The sequence below is a fragment of the Hemitrygon akajei genome, chromosome 20 (genome assembly GCF_048418815.1).
Source record: "Hemitrygon akajei chromosome 20, sHemAka1.3, whole genome shotgun sequence".
In the NCBI taxonomy this organism is placed as follows: domain Eukaryota; kingdom Metazoa; phylum Chordata; class Chondrichthyes; order Myliobatiformes; family Dasyatidae; genus Hemitrygon; species Hemitrygon akajei.
The window spans coordinates 63,024,309-63,045,273 of NC_133143.1; the positions used below are offsets into that span (position 1 = coordinate 63,024,309).

General features: G+C 41.6%; 1 protein-coding gene across 1 annotated transcript in view; it reads right to left on the reverse strand.

Annotated features, from left to right (window-relative positions):
- Positions 1 to 882: 882 nt before the first annotated feature.
- Positions 883 to 20,965, reverse strand: part of jazf1b (JAZF zinc finger 1b) — a 230,505-nt gene continuing 210,422 nt past the window's right edge. The window contains exons 4-5 of the mRNA XM_073024467.1: positions 18,876 to 19,045; positions 883 to 2,925 (exon numbers count right to left, since the gene is read on the reverse strand). Coding sequence (XP_072880568.1) covers positions 2,749 to 2,925; positions 18,876 to 19,045 — 347 coding nt within the window. The 3' untranslated portion in view covers positions 883 to 2,748. The remainder of the gene's footprint in view (positions 2,926 to 18,875; positions 19,046 to 20,965) is intronic.

A 20,965-nucleotide genomic window follows, 5' to 3' on the forward strand; every position in this document is an offset into this window, starting at 1 on the left:
TCCACTCTAGGCTTTCAATATTCAGACTCCTCACACATTAACCATTCAATTCTCAGAAACTCTCAGAAACCTCTTCTAAGCCCCACACCTTCCCCCTTCCTCCCCCACACCTACACCTTTGGCATCCCCATACATTTCTCTCACATGGCCTTACTTCATTTCTTCTACTTCCCTCTTTTCCCTTCTGCCCTTCCCCCACCTCTTACTCCCACACCTCCAACTTCCTTATCCCTGTGCACACCTATCCCCACAATTACCTCCAGCTCCTCCTCACCCCTCCGCTACCTCCCTCATGTTGCATCTTGGGCACAATATCAGCGAAAGGATGGTCTGATCTGGTGATCAATTCCCAATGCCACTCTGTGTTGAGGTGCTGGCTGTGATGGAATTTGTGCCTGCTGAGCTTATTGTTTGCCCCCAGAAATCCTGCGGGAGAAACACAACTTGGAGCACAGGGTTAAAGTTTTCTGAGTGGTAATTTAAAATTCCATTCCAATATGTGGATAGCAAGGGAGCACTGATATGTTTCACCCCATAATCAGAGGAAAAAAATGCAAATAGAATGTCCCAATTACCATCTCCATCCACCAACCCACCACTCCACATCCCCAACCACCACTTCAGCATTTCCTCAGTCACCTTAAATACATTCTTTTCTTAGTGACACTTTATGAACATATCAATTGCTCTATGTATATAAGCTATCTAATGCATTTATATTTATTGTGTTTTTATCTTTTGTTTTGTGCTGGATCCGATCCAGAGTAACAATTATTTCATTCTCCTATACACTTGTGTACTGGAAATGACATTAAAAACTCTTGAATTGTACAATCTGAAACCACACTTATTAAACATTACTGTTATGAAGATGACAAGTAGTTATTAATTCAAAGGAATTTTTATTTAATTGTGACTTCTTACAGTTAGAAAGCAGCTTTTTGTGTGATTTATCTGGTTGCCTTCAGTTGCTCACACCTCAACCTTACTTCCAATAAAGTAACATTATGTCCTCCCCATAGAACATATGAAAAATATAATTTAGAGCGCACTTTACAGACTTGACGATACAATTTGCTATACACAACAAAGTAACCCCATCAATATATGTTTCTTAATACTGCCACAAGGTAGAAGTAAATACTTGTAAAAAGTAATTATTGGAATTATTAATCAAGAATTTACATGCATTGATGACAAGTTTATGAATATTTTGACATCCAAAATGCTGTTTCCATTTTTATATGGAGCAGTACCAAGAAGGGCACACACTATTATGATCTCCTGTCAATAAGCCAACAAGACTAGAAAGGTCCAAATTTTATCCTTGCTCTATGAGCCGAACACTTCACCATCTGTAAGGCTGGAAAGGCCAATGTACTTCAAGTGCGGCACTGGGATACCATGTTGAAAGCTTAACTACTACAGATGGAATGCAGTGAGTTTCAGTTAAAAGGCATTGATGAGCTTATTAATACAAGAGGAATTCAAAGAAAAAAATACAGTAACCATAAGTAGGAGGCTTAACTTAAAAAAATCCTTTGACCACCTCCTTAATATGCTTTTTCTTGACAACCACAGGCACATGTAGACACAATGGTTGCAGGAATTGGCAACAGAGAAATATTTAACTCTACTTGCAACAAGTAACTACAAAGTGCTTATAAACTTCATCCACTGGGACAAAGCTGTTCAGTTCCACATGACAGAACAACGTATTCAAAGTGGTATTTAACAGGAAAGGTATTCATTTTAAAAGAACAAATTACCAGATATTTCCTGGAAGGGGAAGGGGAAGGGGGGAAATTAAAAAAAAATATGTATTTTGTTGAAAAAGTAATGTGCAAAGCCTCTGCACATATCTCTCTCATTTAATAAATTTAATAAAAATTTGTAAATTTGTAGTTTTACATACAGCGGAAACGTCAACATATTTCCCACACTGATGTATCTTTACTGTACTAAATATGCACAAAATTACTCCACACTGACAGAAATGCTTGCTGATGTGAACCAAAAGGTTATAATGATGCCTGGAACAAGTTGCAGACAGTGGAGTTATTTTAAAACTAGGCCTATAGAAAGAAATACGTGATTTTTTTTTTAGGTATCTGTAGAAAGAAGTTAGTGATTTTCAGACTGAAAGCACATCGTATCTTTCTATTATTTTTAAAATCCATAGGAAAGATTTATAATAGGCAGCCAGATAGATAACCTATATTACCCTAGTGCTGGATGTTAAACCTCCCATTGCATCTTCAAAATAATCAGAAGCATTTTACATCTTATAGGGTCCACTTTGGTCAGCCAGCTTTGGGTTATGTATCGAGGCAATAAAATTATAAATTATAAAAAGAACTCATTGAAGATACAACAGTTATAAAATAAGTCAATGGATTCACTGCATATAAACATAATGAAATGTGAACATTGGCAGCATATAAACTTGACAAAATGTTTCAGCACCTTATGTAAAACAATGGATTGTAGGTACTATGAGCATGTGTACAAAAGCATGTAGCCTACAGTCCAAAGATACATCATTCTAAAAGATACAAATAAAATGAAGCACACACTTTAAAAAAGCTGAAACTAGTAGTGTTTGAAAGGTTGCTGAATCCATCCTACAGAGGATGTCTTGGTTTGCAAATGCCGGTGAAGCACTGGATTTGTTGTTACAGCCCACCCAGCAAATACCGTATACATATTTATGTATGCACGTATATAGGATAGATTTTACACATATGTTTACTGTTGCATTTTTCTGATGATCTCAGCAGATACTGGAGGATGGAAATTAATGGTGTGGTGCCTCAGACCCTGTGCAGTCTTGTAGCTTTTCCCACAGCGGCATTTGTACTGTTTGCGGACGCGTATCTGAGTCCGATGCCCGTTCTTGGCATGGTATTTTATACCATTTACATTCTGTTGAGAAAGCAAAGCAGAATTAAGTTGCAATTCCATTTAAAAGGCACAAAATTAAAGAAGTCTGAGCACAGTTCTAAACCATATCATCTATTCTTCTCATTTAAAAGAATGAGGGGGGAGCTTACTAAAACCTACCAAATACTGAAAGGCCAAGATAGAGTGGATGTGGAGAGCATTCCTAGAATGAGGGAGTCTAGGACCACGGGGTCTGAGATCATCCCTTTAAAACAGAGATGAGGAGGAATTTCATCAGCCAGAGGGTGATGAATCTGTGGAATTTACAGTCACAGAGAGCTGTGGAGGCAAAGTCATTGGGGATATTTAAAGCAGAGGTTAGCAGGTTCTTGATTAGAAAGGGTGTCAAAGTTATGGGAAGAAGGCAGGACAATGGGGTACAGAAGGATAATATTTTCAAGGACTCTTCATCTCATATTCTCGATATTTATTGCTTATTTATTTATTTTTTGTTTTTGTATTTGTACAGTTTGTTTTTGCACACTGTTTGAATGCCCACTTGGTGCAGTCTTTCATTGATTCTACTATGGATATTATTCTAATATCGATTTATTGAATATACCCACAAGAAAATGAATCTCAGCATTGTTTCTGATGATATATGTGTACTTTGATAATAAATTTACTTTGAAATCATCCACGCTGGAATAGAACATTGAAGTCAGCACATTACAGGCCCTTTGGCCCAAAATGTTGTTCCGACCATGTAATCTACTCTAGAAACTGCCTAGAATTTCCTTACCACATAATCCTCTATTTTTCTGAGCTCCATGTACCTAAGAGGCTCTTAAAAGACACTACTGTATCCGCCTCTGCCACCGTCGCTGGCAGTGCACCCCACTGTGTGAAAAACTTGTCTCTGACATCTCCTGTATCTACTTCAAAACACCTTAAAACTATGCCCCCTTATGTTAGGCATCTCAGCCCTGGGAAAAAGTCTCTGGCTATCCAAATGATAAATGCCTCTCATCATCTGATACACCTCTATCAGGTCAGTTCTCATCCTCCATTGCTCCAAGGAGAAAAGGCCAAGTTCATTCAACCTATTCTCATAAGGCCGCTCTCCAATCTAGGCAACATCCTTGTAAGTCTCCTCTGCGCACTCTCTATAGTATCCACACCCTTCCTGTAGTGATGTGACCAGAATTGAACACAGTACTTGAAGTGAGGTCTGACCAATATCTTACATAGCTGTAACATTATCTCAAAGCTCTTGAACTCAATCCCACGGATGATGAAAGCCAACACACCATATGCCTTCTTAACAACATTGTCAACCTTTGCAGCAGCATTGAGTATCATATGGATACAGACCCCAAGATCACTCTGATCCTCCACACTACAAGAGTCTTATGTTAATATTATATTCCGTCTTCAAATTTGATCACCAAAATGAACCACTTTAGACTTATTAAAGCCAGGACCAACAGTCTACAGGACAGCTTCTTTCTACAAGCCATTAGACTTACATATTCACATGTCTGTAAACTGCAACGGAGTCATAATGCGAAGATTTTTACTCCCTCATGTTGTGGGAGGGACGTAAGATTTAAATAAATTCAATTCAATCTGGGTTAAAATTCATCTGCCACTTCTCAACCCAGTTCTGCATCCTATTGAAGTCCCACTGTAACGTACCCTCCAGACTCTTCACAACACCCTCAACTTTTGTGTCATCAGCAAACTTACTAAACCACCCTTCTATTTCCTCATCCAGGTCATTTATAAAAATCACAAAGAGGAGGGGTCCCAGAACAGATCCCTCTGGAACACCACTGGACACTGTCCTCCATGCAGAATATAACCACTCTTTGCCTTCTGTGGGCAAGCCAATTCTGGATACACAGAACAAGGTATCCTTGGATCATGCCTCCTTAGTTTCTGAATGAGCCTAGCATGGGGAACCTTATCAAATACCTTACTGAAATCCATATACAGTAAATCCACTGCTCTTCTTTCATCAATGTGTTTTGTTACATCTTCAAATAATTCAATCAGGTTCGTAAGGCATGACCTGCCTTTGACAAAACCATGCTGACTATCACAAATCCGATAATGTCTCTCCAAATGCTCATAATCCTGCCTTTCAGGATCTTCTCCAACAACTTGCCCACTACTGAAATAAGACTCACATGTTTATAATTTCCTGGGTTATCTCTACTCCCTTTCTTGAACAAGGGAAAAACATTTACAACTCTCCAATCTGCTGGTATTTCTTCCATCCCTATTGATGATGCAAAGATCATCGCCAGAAGCTCAGCAATCTTCCCCCGTCGCTTCCCACAGTAGCCTGGGGTATATCTCGTCTGGACCCAGCAACTTATCTAACAATGCTTTTCAAAAGCTCCAGCACATCCTCTTTCTTAATGTTTTTATGCGCTCAAGCATTTCAATTCTCTGTAAGTCATCCTCATAATTGCCAAGGTTCTTTTCCCTGTTGAACACTAAAGCAAAGTATTCATTATGTATCTCCGCTATCTTCTCCGACTCCATGCACACATTTCCACTATTGCACCTGATTGGCCCTATTCTCACACAGTTCGTCCTTTTGCTATTCACATACCTGTAGAATGCCCTGGGGTTTTCCATAATTCTGGCATTCTCATGGACGCTTCTAGCTCTCCTAATTTCATTCCTAAGCTCCCTCCTGGCAACCTTGTAATTTTATACAGCTCTAACAGTACCAAGTTTCCTGAATCTTTCGTAAGCTTTTCTTCTTAACTAGATTTTCTACATGCTTTGTACACCATGGTTCTTTTGCCCTACCACCCTTTCCCTACCTCAATGCTGAGCGCCATGCAAATATTCTCTGAACATTTGCCGCATTTTAGCCTTGTATTTCCCGAGAACATCTGCTCCCAAGTTCCATATTTCCCCCTACCCCAATTAAATGTTTTCCCAAATTGCCTGCTCCCATCCCTCTCCAAAGGAGACAGAGTTGTGATCACCAACTCCAAAATGCTCTCCCACCGAGAGATCTGACACCTGACCAGGTTCATTTCCCAATACCAGATCAAGTACAACCTCTCCTCTAGTTAGTTTATCTACATATTGCATCAGGAAACCTTCCTGAACACACCTAACAAACTCCACCCCATCTGAACCCTTTCCTCTAAGGAGATGCCAGTCAATATTAGGGAAGTTAAAACAGCCCTATTATTATTGCACCGTTCCAGAATCTATCGTCCTATCTGCTTCTTGATATTTCTGTTACTATTGGGGGAGGAGGTCTATAAAAACACCCAGTAGAGTTATTGCCCCCTTCCTGTTTCTGACTTCCACCAGCAATGACTCAGTAGACAATCCCTCCATGACTTCCTCCTTTTCTGCAGCCACGATACTATCCCTGATTAGCAATGCCACAGCCCCACCTCTTTTGCCTCCCTCCCTGTCCTTTTTGCACACTCAGCAGCCGATTCTGCACCTGAGACATCCAAGTCTCTGTAATGGCCACAATGTCATAGATCCACATATTGATCCATGTGCTAAGTTTGTCCGCCTTGTTTATAATACACCTTGCATTAAAATAGATACATGTCACATCATCTGGCTCAGTGCATCTTTGCTCTATCATTTGCCTATCCTTCCTCACCGACTCCCTACAAGCTGCCAAAGCCCCATCCTCTGCCTCTTCACTTCGGTTCCCACTCCCTTGCAAATCTAGTTTAAACCCTCCCCAACAGCATTAGCAAACCTCCCTCCCAGGATATAGGTTCCTCGCCAGTTTAGGTGCAACCTGTCCCACTTGTGCAGATCACCCCTTTCCCAGAAAAAGTTCCAATGATCCAATAACTTAAAACCCCACCCCCTGCACCATCTTCTCAGCCACTCATTCGTCTAGTGCTGGCTTCTTGTTCTAACCTTCCCTCGCTCGTTGCATCAGGAGTAATCCAGAGATTAGCACCCTGGAGGTCCTGCTCTTCAGCCTCCTTCCTAACTCCCTAAACTTACTCTGCAGGACCTCTACCCCTCTCCTGCCTATGTCATTGGTACCAACATGTACAACGACCTTTGGCTGCTCACCCTCCCTTCAAGAATATTCTGCAACCGCTCAGAGACATCTTGGACCATAGTACCTGGGAGGCAACACACTACCCCGCAGAGCACAGCAGACTCGATTGGCTGAATGGCCTAATTCTGCTCCCATGTCTACGGTCTTAAAAAAATATAAATTCCAGTGTTGCTCCAAATTAAAGGAAAAATTTGCAAACTCTTCAACCACTCTAAGCATTGGTCTCCGTTTATTATTGTCACATGTACTGAGATACAGTGAAAAGCTTGTATTGCATACTGTTTATTCAGATCAAATCATTACACAGTGCATTGAGGTAGAATAAGGTAAAACAATAAAACGCAAGATAAAGTGTAACAGCTACAGAGAAATAGCAGTGCAGGTAAATAATAAGGTGCAAGATCATAATGAAGTAGATCAAGTGGTCATGAGTCTAAAGGGAACTCCTTCATAGTCTTTTAACAAGGAAATAGAAGCTGATTTTGAACCGCCTTTTAATTTTTTCAATGTATCCCCCGTTTAATAGAATAAACATTTAATTTTGATTCTCTTTATTACACCGACAGTAGAAAATCAGAGTTATTACAATACAAGAGACTGCAGCTGCTGGAATCTGGAGTAATCCACTATCTACTGCAGGAATTCAGTGGGCTGACCATCATCGGTGGGAGGATAGACACTGCTGATGTTTCAGATCAAGAAGATGCATCAAGACTGGAAATGGAGAGCTGAGATGGTCACTAATGTTTCTGCTGTTTCCCATCTTCCCACTTCTCTCCGCCCACCTTGCTCCATATGTTGAGTTTTTCTTTCTCCCCCTCTCTCTTTGTCCGCCTCCATCTATCAATCACCTATCACAGGTTTACAACTCCACCCTCCCTTATCGTCTCTACCTAACACTACTTGCCTGTCATGTTACAATGCTCTCAGTACACCAATCACTTCACAATTCTTTCTTGTCTCTTTCCTTCTCGTCTCTGTGCTGGTTATCTCTCACTCTGAATCCTGATGCTGGATTTTAGCCCAAAATGTGGACTACTTCTTTCCTCCCAGAGATGCTGCTCGACCTGCTGAGTTCTTCCATCTATCGTTTGTTATTACAACACAATGTGTTTTTTTAGCTTCATGTGGTATGCGTATAGTCTGCAAGAGTGGGTTCTTACTGTCTTTTTCTTCTTCAGGTATCTGTCCGAAACTCTTCTGAAATGATGGAGCCTTCTTTCATCATACATTCAATCCCTATTTCACTCTGTCTAGAGTCTAGACCAGGGTTTCTCCACTGGCGTTCCATGAAAGATCGTGATTTAAAAAAAGACATTGTTTTTTGAACTTCATGCAAAGTGCGATGCTAGCCCCCTCAGTGGAGGGCAGTAACCAAGCAGACCCATTAGCAATCTCGTTAGAGGTCTCTCAGCCCAGAATGTCAGTGCACAGCAGGATGTTTATTTTGTTGAGTCCATTATCAATTTTGGCCCAAGATGGGGGAGGCCATTGATAACTGGTGAGCACTGTATTGCATGGAGGGGAGGACGGTAGCCTGATCAGGAGCGTGAAGTGCGTTTTCCAAGCATTGAATAGACTTACTCATTTTATATTTTATTAACTCCTGTGTTTTGCATAACATGTCTGATGGTCCAACATGGCGATTTTTGAATTACAATTCTGAGTCATTACACTGCCTACTAGGTGCAACAATGACACAAAAAAAGTCTGTCTTTACAACAAAAGCTATTTATCAAGGTGTTTTCCATGGACTGGGGATCCAGGTTGTCCTATACCATTGTGCCCAGTCTGTGGTAAACAACTTACAGATGCGCCGTATAAAAAATAACAACTGGGATTTGGGCGCTCGGGCAGAAGGATCCTTCCTGCATCTCCCTCTTCTCAGCAGCTGCTCTTCTGGATTCCGCAAAATCCTCGGCTGCTTTGTGGATCAGTCTGTGTCACAAACTTAAGCTGCTACTCAAATTGGTGCTTGTACCTCTTGCGCGGGGCACCACAATCTCACTTGCCCTGAGAGAGTTCTCCATAGAGTGCTGCTTTCGGTAACCTGGAGCTGTCCATGCGAGACACGGGACCTGGCCAGCAGAGCTGCCTGAGCAGTGAAGTGGCTTCAATGCTTGGGAGTTCAGCCTTCTCCAGGACCTCGTTGTTGGAGACATGATCCTGCCAGCTGATTCCCATGATGGAGTGGAGGCTGATGGAAGCGCTCGAGGAACCGGATTTGCTTGCGCTACAAGACCATGTTTTGGAGCCATATAGTAGTGTTGTGATGATGGTAGCCCCGTACACCTAGATTTTTGTGGACAGGGGCAGCTGGTGGTTCTCTACACGTTTCTGGAGGTGCCCGAAGGCACTGATAGCTTTGGCGAGTCGACTGACAACGTCCCTTAATATCAAAGCACTGTTGTGGAGAGGTAGGTTGCCCAGGTAGGTGAACTGCTCAACCATGGTGAGAGAGTGGTCATCAATGGTGATCCGAGGTGGGTTGTAAATGCCATGTGGGGGCTTCTGAGGGCGGATCATTGTTTTCTTCAGACTGACCGTTAACCCAAAAGCCCTTGCAGCCTTGGCAAACTGAAACTGCAGCCTACGTGCGTGAGAAGAGCACAGTTGTCCGCGTATAGTAGCTTGAGAATGGGCTCTTGAAGGTTTTTGTTCCGGCGAGAAGGTGGCCACTCGCTAATAGTACGATAAGTCGTCGTATTGATGACATGTCACATGACGCTGAAGAGGTTTTGAGTGATAAACTGAAAAACGAAAGCTTCTTTATCCAGGTTGATAACTCAACAGATCTCAACAATAAATGTCATGAAGCATTTGTAAGGTTCATAAATGATGGTGAAATTCAAGAAAACACTTTCTGTTGCAAAGAGCTGCCTGAAACAAGCAAAGACCGAGATAGGTTTAATGTTTTGTCCTCAAATCTGGAAACATGAGGCCTGTCTTGGAGGTACTGTACTGCCAGTACTGATGGTGTCAGGGGCCATCATTTCCGGGGCGCCTAGGTGCGACTCGTGTAGCAGCAGTACTCTCAAAAGATATGATTAAATATTCCTATCAGTGACTGACTCCATGAGAGGTTTAGTTTCTCTTGTTAAAAAAAGAAAATCCTGACGTTGTCACAACACACTGCTTTCTTCACAGAGGGGTGCTGATGTCAAAAACTCTTGGAGATGAAATGAAAAATGTTCTGGATGATGCTACAAAAACGATTAACTTTATTAAACAAAGACTCGAGAATACTTTAAAAAAAATGTGTGAAAGCCTGGACAAAGAGCACACTAATCTCCTGCTACGTACAAAAATCTGGTGGCTTAGCAGGGGAAGAGTTCTCAACAGGATGTTTGAGCTTAAAGAGTATTTTCAAGAAAATAGTAGACCAGATTTTGCTGAGTGTTTTGAAGGTGAAGAATGGTTGCAGAAACTAGCCTACTTAGCAGTTATTTTTCATCACATGAACCAGTTGAACACGTCCCTGTTTTGACCTCAAGTGACAAAATAGTTGGATTTAAAGGAAACTGAATCTTTGTAAAAATCATGTTGCAAAAGAAAATCTTGAAATGTTTCCACTGCTGCTTGGGCTTGAGAGTGAGGAAGGATCAAGTCCTATTGAAGATCACGTGAACGAACCACAGAACAAAATTGAAGTGTTTTCCCTCGCTTTCAACACAAGTGAACGACTGGGTGAGGGACTCTTTCTCTGAATCTTCTGCTCAGCCTGAGAACTTGACTTTGAGAGCAGAGGAAGTACTTTGTGAGATGCAGTCTGATCACACACTCAAGGTGAGATGAAGTGACCTGCCCCTGGATAAGTTCTGGAAGGAAGAGTATCCTGCCATTCTTAGGAAAGCAATGGACATATTGCTGCAGTTTTCAACTTCTTACATGTGTGAGCAAGCTTTTTCTTGTTCAACAAGCATCAAGAGCAAGGTTAGAGATCATCTTATTTCAGTTTAAGATGAAGGTGAAATCCATGTGTGCTTATCTTAAGTCTAACCCAGAACTGAGTATTTGTGCAGCAAAAAATAAGCACAGGTTTCACATGCTAGGCCTCTATCTGAGCTTGATGTCACTTAGTAAGAAAATGTTTTTTCCAAAGTCTTGTATAAAATTGTGTCTTAGGCTATATTTCCATTCATATTGCTTTGGCTTATGGTTTTTAGTACTTTTACTATTCAACATTATCAATAAATTTTTATGTTGTAAATAGCATTAATTAAAATCAATTTACAACTATTTAAATTAAATCTATTGAGCCTACCTTGAGAAAAATTGAATTCCATTTTGGCTTATGCCAATTATTTAACAGGAGGAATTTATTATGTTTGTCTTATCAATTTTTGAAATTTATGAAAAGGAAGATAAGAAATTAATTTCAAGAAAGTTATTTTAAGCGTAACTACCTATTTTTTTCAAGAAAAGTTGGCTAAAAGTTAATTCTCTACTCAAAAGAGCATTGACAATTATTTTTAAATGATTATATCTGCAACTTACTGATCTCGCTAACATACCATCAACTGTAGATTTAATAATTTTTATGCAGGGGTTCTCTGAGACTTGACAATTATTTCAAGGGCTCCTCCAGAGCAAAAAGGCTCAGAAAAGCAGGTCTAGACTCTAGATCAGGGTTCCCAACCTAAGGTGCACAGACCCCTCAGTTAATGGAAGGGGTCCATGGCATAAGAAAGGTTGGGATCCCCTACTCTAAACCCTTCATAATGCTTAAACTCCATCAAATTGCCACAGAGAACTCTGGAGACAAGTCATTTGATATAATTAAAGCAGAGATTGATAGGTTCTTGAATTGTAAGGGTGTCAAAGGTATGTGGAGAAGGCAGGAGAATGGGGTTGAGAGGGAAAATAAATCAGCTATGATCCAATGGTGGAGCAGATTCGATGGGCTAATTGGCCTAATTCTGCTCCTAAGTCTAATGGTCTAAATTACCTCTCAAACATCTATGCTCTGCAGAGCCCAATCCAGCTCCTACAATTTATCCATGCAAATTAAGACCACCGTCCCTAGGGTAATGTCTCTGCACTCTTTCTCTGGCCTTTGCAATATCCGTAACTGGAACAGTGTCTGTAGAGGAGTTGAATATAACAGCCCCCAAATGAACTGGAGGAACTCAGTGAGTCAGGCAGCATCTACGGAGGGAAGTGGACAGTCGGCATATCAGGTTGAGACCTTCCATCTCCAATGTGTTTCTTGAATATAACCTCTTTAGTACTCACACCTCTGCTGTAACGTGTAGGCTTCTGTCAGTCGTTTATTACAAAATTATTTGCTTATTCAACCTCTCTTGCAACGCTAGAAGGATATATAGTATAAGAGCATAAGACATAGGAACAGAATTAGGCCATTAGGCCCACTGAGTCTGCTCTACCATCATGGCTGATTCCTTTCAGCCCCATTCTTCCACCTTCTCCCCATAACCTCTGACACCCTTACTAGCCAAGAACTGATCTACCTCCACTTTAAATATACCCAACTCTCATTTTATTGGCCAAACATCCAACATTTTTATAATTGGAAATTCTTGAGGCATTCACCTGGACAATGAAACACAAGTAATTTAGTACATAAACCAAAATAATTTCAATATTTGATAGGTTTCAATGAGATTCCCCCTCATTCTTATAAACTCCAGAGAGTATAGCCCCAGAGCTATCAAATGTTCCTCAAACGTCTCCTCTGAACCCTATCCAATTGCAAGAACATTCTTTCTTAGATATGGGGCACTACCCATTTTATTTAATGAACTGTGAGCTTTCAAAGCAACAGGAGAGTTAGAAATATGTTAATACTTTTACCAAAAGAACCATTTTCCTTCAGTCCTAAAAGAAACATTAAGATTACTGCTTTAAACCACCTTTCTCGGTTGTACTTAACTGGCAACATATAAAAGCCAAACCCCTGATGTAGTCTTAATCATTGTTTAAGTGAAGATGTCTGCAGGAACAGCCACACTTAACAAACAAGCACAAACCGTTGCAGCACCTTAAACCTAGTTGCATTATCTTAGACAAAATGAGGAAAGAGATATGGTTCCCAAAGGGCAGAGGAGTCAGGAACCAAAGGACAGAGATTTAAAGTGACTGGAGAAAACACCTTTTTGGAGAAGGTGTTATCCTGACCTGGAATTCACCAAGGTTATTTCTCTTAGTCAACAGTTAGCACAAAGATGAGGTAATTTTAAACTGTGAAGCCTCAATTTTCCCCATGTTTATTCATATGTATTAGATTAGACTAGATTATAGAATTATTAGTCACATGTACCTCTTACGGATGAAAGAAAAATGAAGGGTAGTGTGGGAGGGAAAGGTTAGACTGATCTTTGATGAGGTTAAGGGTTGCAATAATATCGTGGAATGAAGGACTTGTACTGTTCTATGTTCTAACTCAGCAGGTCAGGCAGAATCTATGGATGGGAATAAACAGTCAATGTATCCAGCCAAGACTCTTCATCAGGATTGGAACAAGCAAAGCAGTAAATGTTTCCGGCTGAGACCCTTCATTGGGATGCTATTCACCTCTACAGATGCTGCCTGACCTGCTGAGTTCCTCCAGCATTTTGTGGCAGCAGCTAAATATTTCCTGTACCTGCAGAATCTCGTGTTTAGAATATTTGGCCACATCATTTTGTTCAAGTTTATGAACTGGTAAATGTCATGTTTTCCTACAACAGTGAAGCACTTTACAGCATCCTGCGGTCAGTAAAGGTGCTATGTAAATAAAGGTACTGAAGCATATCATTCTGTGTATTCTTTGAGCACTTCGAATAATACAGGTACTGTATCTTAGAATACAAATGTGTTCTCTAATTTGTTTGTCTTGCTCTCATCTACAATGTTGGATGGTGCTGATTCCTATGCCTTTATGTTACCCTTCTCTATTTGATCAAGCCCAGCACCTATCATTAAGTCTTCCCTGGACTGGCTGAGAGACTCCTGAAGCAAACCAGGAATTATGAGGCAATTAGGGAAAGACGAGATGTCAAGCAAAGTGCAAGCAGGGTGTAGTAAATGAGAGGGATTTTGCTTTGTTGGAGAAGCTGCTCTTCTTGATGTTTTGTCTGTCTCCAGGGAAATCATCTTTCTGTGAGAACGCTGTGGACTGTTCGTTTCCTGAACAAAGAATTAGGCCTTTACAAGCTCCCACTTCTCAGTATCTCCTTAGTCTCAAGCATTACCCTACATTCACTCAGACCAGTATACTTTTAACCAAATTCTCATAAACCAAAGGACCTAATTGCAAAAAGGTATAAAAGCTTCTCGTACTTGTATCAACTTCCATAATTTGGCTTTATCTGTAGTGCTGCACAGATCATGTTTTGTTCTCATGAAGTCCTCCCTCTTCTCTCAAAGTCAAGTCCTTAGGATGAGCAGAAGATTCAGAGAAAGGGTCCCTTCACTCAGTCATACACGTGTTGAAAGGGAGGGAAAATATGTTCAGTTTTGTTCTACAGTTCTTCCACGTGATTTTTAATAAGGCTTGAGACTTTCTGATATCCTTTCTCACTCTCAAGCCCAAGTAACGGTGGAAACATTTCAAGATTTTCTTTTGGAGCGTAATTTTTCCAAAGATTCAGTTTCCTTTTAAATCCAAGAACCTTGTCACTTTAAGTCAAAATATTTTTTCCTTGGCCTCGCAGAGATTTGTTAAACCAGTTCTTATGATGAAAAATGTCTGTTAAATAGACTAGTTTCTGCAGCCATTCTTCATCTTCAAAGCACTTAGCAAAGTCCGGCCTATCATTTTCTTGAAAATACTCCTGCAATTCACCTTTCACCTCAAACACCCTGTTGAGAACTCTTCCCCTGCTAAGCCACCAGATTTCTGTATGGAGCAGGAGATTGGCATGCTCTTTGTCCAGGTTTTCACACAGATTTTTAAACATTCTCTAGTTACCTGGTCTTAAAGTTACTAAATAGCTAGATCCCTGACTGTGACTTTATTTTCAAAAGCTTTAGTCTGTTTGTTTTGAGATTCCAATAGTCGTTTAAAATAATCAGCACCTTTACATGTCACATGGCTGTGATTTGTAGTTAAGTGTCTTTTCAATTTCGCGAGAGCCATAGCTACATTTTATAAGTTGTAAAACTAGGCACAATCGACAATAGACAATGGAATAGGACCACTTGGATCACCAGTCCATGTAAAACTCATTGATAAGTAGCTTTCATTGTAAAGATACGGTACTGGCTGATTAGCTCCACCCACTGCTTTTGTCTCCAGGATGCAGGAGAGGCTGGTGGACAACTTCTGGGGCAACAAGTGGGGTTGGGTCTGTGCTGTGGTCTTGAATCTTCAGATTGCGGAGGGTGATCTGTTATTGAAGTGTGTGCGCAGCCAGCTGGCAGCTCTCTGCCTCAGGATCCTGCAGAGATTCCTGTATAGCGACCACTCCCTGAGATGGCATGCGCTGGTGATGTACGTTCTCTACTGGGAACACTAGCTGCAAGAGGGCACGCGGCTTCCAGTGGACAGCATCAGCGCTGCTGCTTTGAGGGAGTTGCCTCACTTTTACCGACAGTTGTTGAGGGTATGGGGTCTAGTCTCCTCCAGACCGGGTGCCGCTGTACTGGAGGGGATGATGCTCTAGCTGTGAGGGGGACTGGTCCCCATCCTATCACAGTGGGTGTCGAAGGAGCTCGGGGCTGTGCCAGAAGTGCTTGTTGGTCCAGAACTTGGGATAGCACACCGGAGAGGGTGCCCATCCATGATGCTCCAAAGCATTTCTTGTACAGGCTGCTCTTGCACACCTTTCATTTTCTTGCCAGACTCGTCTTGGTGGTCTGTTTTACCATCTGGCAGTGGAGGAGGTCCCTGATGGAAATCTCTTTATGCAGGGGTCTTCCCCTGTACATTGAGGACTTGGGGTGGAAGGTCTTGCATTGGGCAGTACTGTGCAACAGGTCTTTAAGCAGGTTCACTGACATCCAACCACCTCTCTATTCTGTGGCCTGGAGTCTATGTACCATGCTTATACGGAGTGTGAGAGGTTGCATTTCAGCCCCGCTCTCCTTCTAAATGGGTACCCAGTACTGAAGGGGGCAGGTCGCAAGGAGGTCTACAGGTGGGCTTGCTCCTGGGCTTTTCCAAGATGGCCATTCACGGGTCTAGGCAGTGGAAGTTTGAGGCCATGGATACGTTGGTGCCCAGCTGTCCTTGGAGAGGGAGCATACAGTCACAATGGGGGATTGCCAGCAGTGGTGCCCCCCCCCCCCCCAGGGAATCGAACGTTTTATAGACAGTAATCAGATTTTAGTTTGAATTTATTCATTGTCTTGTAAATACTTAATGTTTGTACTTTGTGTATTTGTTGTGTAAATAAACTTTTATAGTTTTGTAAAAAAAAGACTTCTTTTGTATCCATTGTTGCACTTGTGCAGTGAAATGACTCTGAAGATGGTAATTCTTCATCATTAACCTATCAGAATTGTACGTAAGCCTAGAATCCTCCTCTTCAAAAATCGCCACTCTGGACCAATTTTCTACTACACCTGTAGTTTGCTTGCTCTCATAAGTCAGTCAGCAGCTTGTCAGAGAAGGTAATTCAGGAGGGAGAGGCTGACGACACAGCCCAAGTAGGGCAAATCCATTTAATGCTTGGAAAACACACTTCATACCCAACAGCCTACCTTCCTCCCTTCCATGTAATACTGCGCTCACTAATAATCAGCCTACTGTCCTCCCCTCTGTATAACGCTGACCAATTATTAGCCTACTGCCCTCCCCTCCATGCAATACAGCGTTCACCAATTATCAACAGCCTCCCCTATCTCACGTTAAAAACTGAGAATGGACTCAACCAAATAAACAGCGTCTTACTGCGCACTGCCATACTGGACTGAGAGGCATCCAACAAGATTGTTGATGGGGCTGTCAGTCACTGCCCACCACTGTGAGCACTAACATCATGCACTGTGTTAAGTTCAAAAAATGATGTTTATTTTTTAAATCACAATCTCACGCAGAACCCCTAGCAACCTCCCATGAAGTGCTACATGGAACCTTGGTAAGAAACCATGGCTTCACTACTACGCCTGGCGAAACCATTTCTACTGACAGGAGAAGAAGTGGGGTACCGATGCCTTAAAAACAGTCGCTTTGGGCAGATGGGACTTGTCAGCTGTGATTGGCAGCTCATCTTGGAGAAGGAAAACTCTGATCTCAAACGTCTGCTGCCTTGCGGTTACACCCCCTCATGAGGAAGGCTCCGGGAGTAAAGCCTGGAGCTAAAATCCTTAAGACAGCCCTACATTGAGTTCAACTCTGACTGGCAACTCCAGCGATGCTGCTGGTGCCAAACTGCATCGGTCTCTACTGTTCCTTTGGATTCATCAGCTGTGTAGAGAGGGCAAGCCTGCTCCACGGGGAATGGCTTCTCCCCATATCACACTGCCTTGTCTTCCGTATCACGTAGACGGCTGGGAAACAACATCCATGATCAACCCGACCAGTGAACGCAAGAGATTCTGCAGATGCTGGAAATCTAAAGTAACACATACAATGCTGGAGGAACTCAGTCATTCAGCATCTACGGGGGAGCATAAACAGTCGACATTTTGAGCCGAGACTCTTCATTTAGAACAGATATGTTGCCATAATATTAGCTCGGTAGTGGGTTGATAATTTAGCTATTAATGAAATGGGGGGAAAAGAGTTAAGGCTCGAATGTTAAAGATAATCTGCTTTACGGAGTAGGTCAGACTTCAGTGGCTTCATATATCCCGATTACATTTGAGTAATGCCAGTGCATGAATATATACTAGTTAGTTAAGGGAAAAAACACAACGTAAGTGTTAACACAATCGAGGTGGTGATTTCATCCAGAGCATGAAATCTTATGCAGATGACTTTGTGCGTGGTAGGTCATTTTCAACCAGTCTTATAGAGTTTTTCCAAGGCAATTACCAGGAAAGTTGATGAAGTGTGTGTAGCAAGGCATTTATTACAATCCCACACTAGCAAGGCCTTTGACAAAGTCTCATATTGGAGACCAGTTCAGAAGGTTCAGTTGTTGGGCATGAAATAGATGGGCCAAAGGGCCTGTTTCTGTGCTGTAGTGATCAATGACTGAGAAATCTGGTTCAGGCCAAGTACCAATGGTCACACAGTTTTGCATTCCATTTTACACGTCCAAAATAAAACTGCAACTACGCGAGAATATCTAGAACACATCCCAGTATCTGTAGGCTATTATTTACTTAAACACAAGAGATTCTGCAAACACCGGAAATTTGCAGATGCTGGAGTATTATTTACTTGTTTTAATGATTACTTTATTTTACTATTTTAACAGTCCAATATATGAAGGGACATAATTTTAAGGTGAATGGAGGAAAGTATAGGGGGGGATGTCAGAGGTTGTTTTATTTACACAGAGAGTGATAAGTGTGTGGAACACACTGGCAGAAGCAGATACATCAGGAACATTTAAGAGACTCTTAGATAGGCAAGTGGATGATAGAAAAATGGAGGGTTACGTTAGAGGAAAGGATTAGAGTTGGTAAAATGGTTGGCACAAAATCATGGGCCTGTGCTGTACTGTTCTATGTTCTATTATGAAAATGTACATTAAACGCACCTAATGGGTAAACATTTATAGTAATTTATCCCTGTGGTGTAAAATTCAGGACAGTGCTCATGAGTGCATAAATAAAAGGAACACTTTTCTAAATGCATATTGTACTTCTTGCTGGCTGATAAGTGTATTGGCATTCGCACTGGACTTCGAGGCTAGTGGTCCTGGCTTCGAATCCAGCCAGCTCCTTGCCTGCTTTTCATCCATGCTGGGTTGAGTATCAAGCTAGCAACTCAGCCTCAAGGCACAGAAAGGTACGTTCATTCATTGTACTTCAACATTCCAGTCTAGATCAACTATTCATCTCTAACTCTATCTATCCCGCATACCTTGTATCTCTTCTTACACCCAGGAACCGGACAGGCGAAGGGCTTTTCTTCTCCTCCATCCATGGACATGGTGCTCAGAATAACATCTGAACTAATTGCACTTTCTGTGGTCCAAGATTCATCGCTGTCCGATTCTTCATAGTCTACCTCTTCTTCATCATATTCACTACCTGAGAGAGAGGAACAGAGGGGATGACTTATTACAAGAAAAACAAAAAGAACATTCATTTTGTAAATATCTCCTACTAGAAGGTCTATCGCAGGGGTGGCAAACCAATGGCACGTGAGTCTAAGATGGCCTGCACAAAAATTTTCTTCGTCCATGGAATGCAGTGCCACCCCCACAACTCTTTAAACCCTGCTCATAATAAAAAGATACATGATGATTATCTCAGTTAGGAGCAAAACTTATTATTAAAGATTGTTAAGCAGAACTAACACCATTCCTTGAAACAACCCTGAATAGCGCTAGAAACCTCACATGTCAGAGCTCGTGTGTCCTAGGCCTACATGAGTTGCCAGACCATAAGACACAGGAGCTGAATTAGGCCATTCAGCCCATCAAGAATGCTCTGCCATTTGACCATGGCTGATTTAATGTATGATTAACTCAATCCTGTCTGTGCTGGTGTACTTGAGACCAATGCCAAGAAAGAAGCATTTGGAAGTAGAAAGCAATGTCAGTTCTTTGTTTCTTAAACTAAAGGTTGACTCAGCAAGAAGGCAAGCTGAGAATCATAAAGCAGAAAGAACTCTTCGGTCCACCTTTAATGGTAGAGTAGCAGTTAGCGTGACGATATTACAGTTCGGGACATTCTGGAGTTCAGAGTTCCATCATTAATGGAGAATGTGTGGAGCAGGTTAAGACCTACAAGTATCTGGGAGTACAGTTAGACGAGAAGCTAGACTGGACTGCCAACACAGATGCCTTGTGCAGGAAGGCACAGAGTCGACTGTACTTCCTTAGAAGGTTGGCGTCATTCAATGTCTGTAGTGAGATGCTGAAGATGTTCTATAGGTCAGTTGTGGAGAGCGCCCTCTTCTTTGTGGTGGCGTGTTGGGGAGGAAGCATTAAGAAGAGGGACGCCTCACGTCTTAATAAGCTGGTAAGGAAGGCGGGCTCTGTCGTGGGCAAAGTACTGGAGAGTTTAACATTGGTAGCTGAGCGAAGGGCGCTGAGTAGGCTACGGTCAATTATGGATAACTCTGAACATCCTCTACATAGCACCATCCAGAGACAGAGAAGCAGTTTCAGCGACAGGTTACTATCGATACAATGCTCCTCAGACAGGATGAAGAGGTCAATACTCCCCAATGCCATTAGGCTTTACAATTCTACCGCCAGGACTTAAGAACTTTTTAAAAGCTATTATTAATGCTTTTTGAGATAGTGATTTAGATGCATATCATATTTTTTACTGAGTTAAGTATTGTATGTAATTAGTTTTGCTACAACAAGTGTATGGGACATTGGAAAAAAAGTTGAATTTCCCCATGGGGATGAATAAAGTATCTATCTATCTATCTATCTATCTATCTATCTAATTCTGGTTCCATCTCTAAGGACTCTGTATGATCACCATGTGACTGCACGGGTTTCCTCCAGGTGCTCTGGTTTCCTCCCACAGTTCAAAGCCTAGATGAGGTTAATTGGTCATTGTAAATTGTCCTTTGGTTAAGCTAGGGTTTAATAGGTGGGTTGCTGGGCGACACTGCTGTTGAGCTGGAAGGGCCTGTTCCGTGCTCTATCTCTAAATAAATAAAGACATAACTGCATAGCAACTACCCAAATTTGCAGCTTGCTGATTCTGGACGGGTCACTTGCATCCCACTCCATACGAGTGATTCCCATTCTTCAGGTGCAACGGTGTGGAGGTCTGCTTAGAACCGCAGCTTAGTCAATGATCAGCTTGATTTGCCAAATACATTTACATTAGGAAGTTGCTGTGGTGTGTTGGTCAAGGTGTGACATGCAACAAAAAACATCACTGAACTATTATAAAGAATTATATAAAACAATAAATTATCATATACAAATTATAAAAGCCAATATGAGTAAAGTATTATGTATAGCTAAAGGATAAGGAATA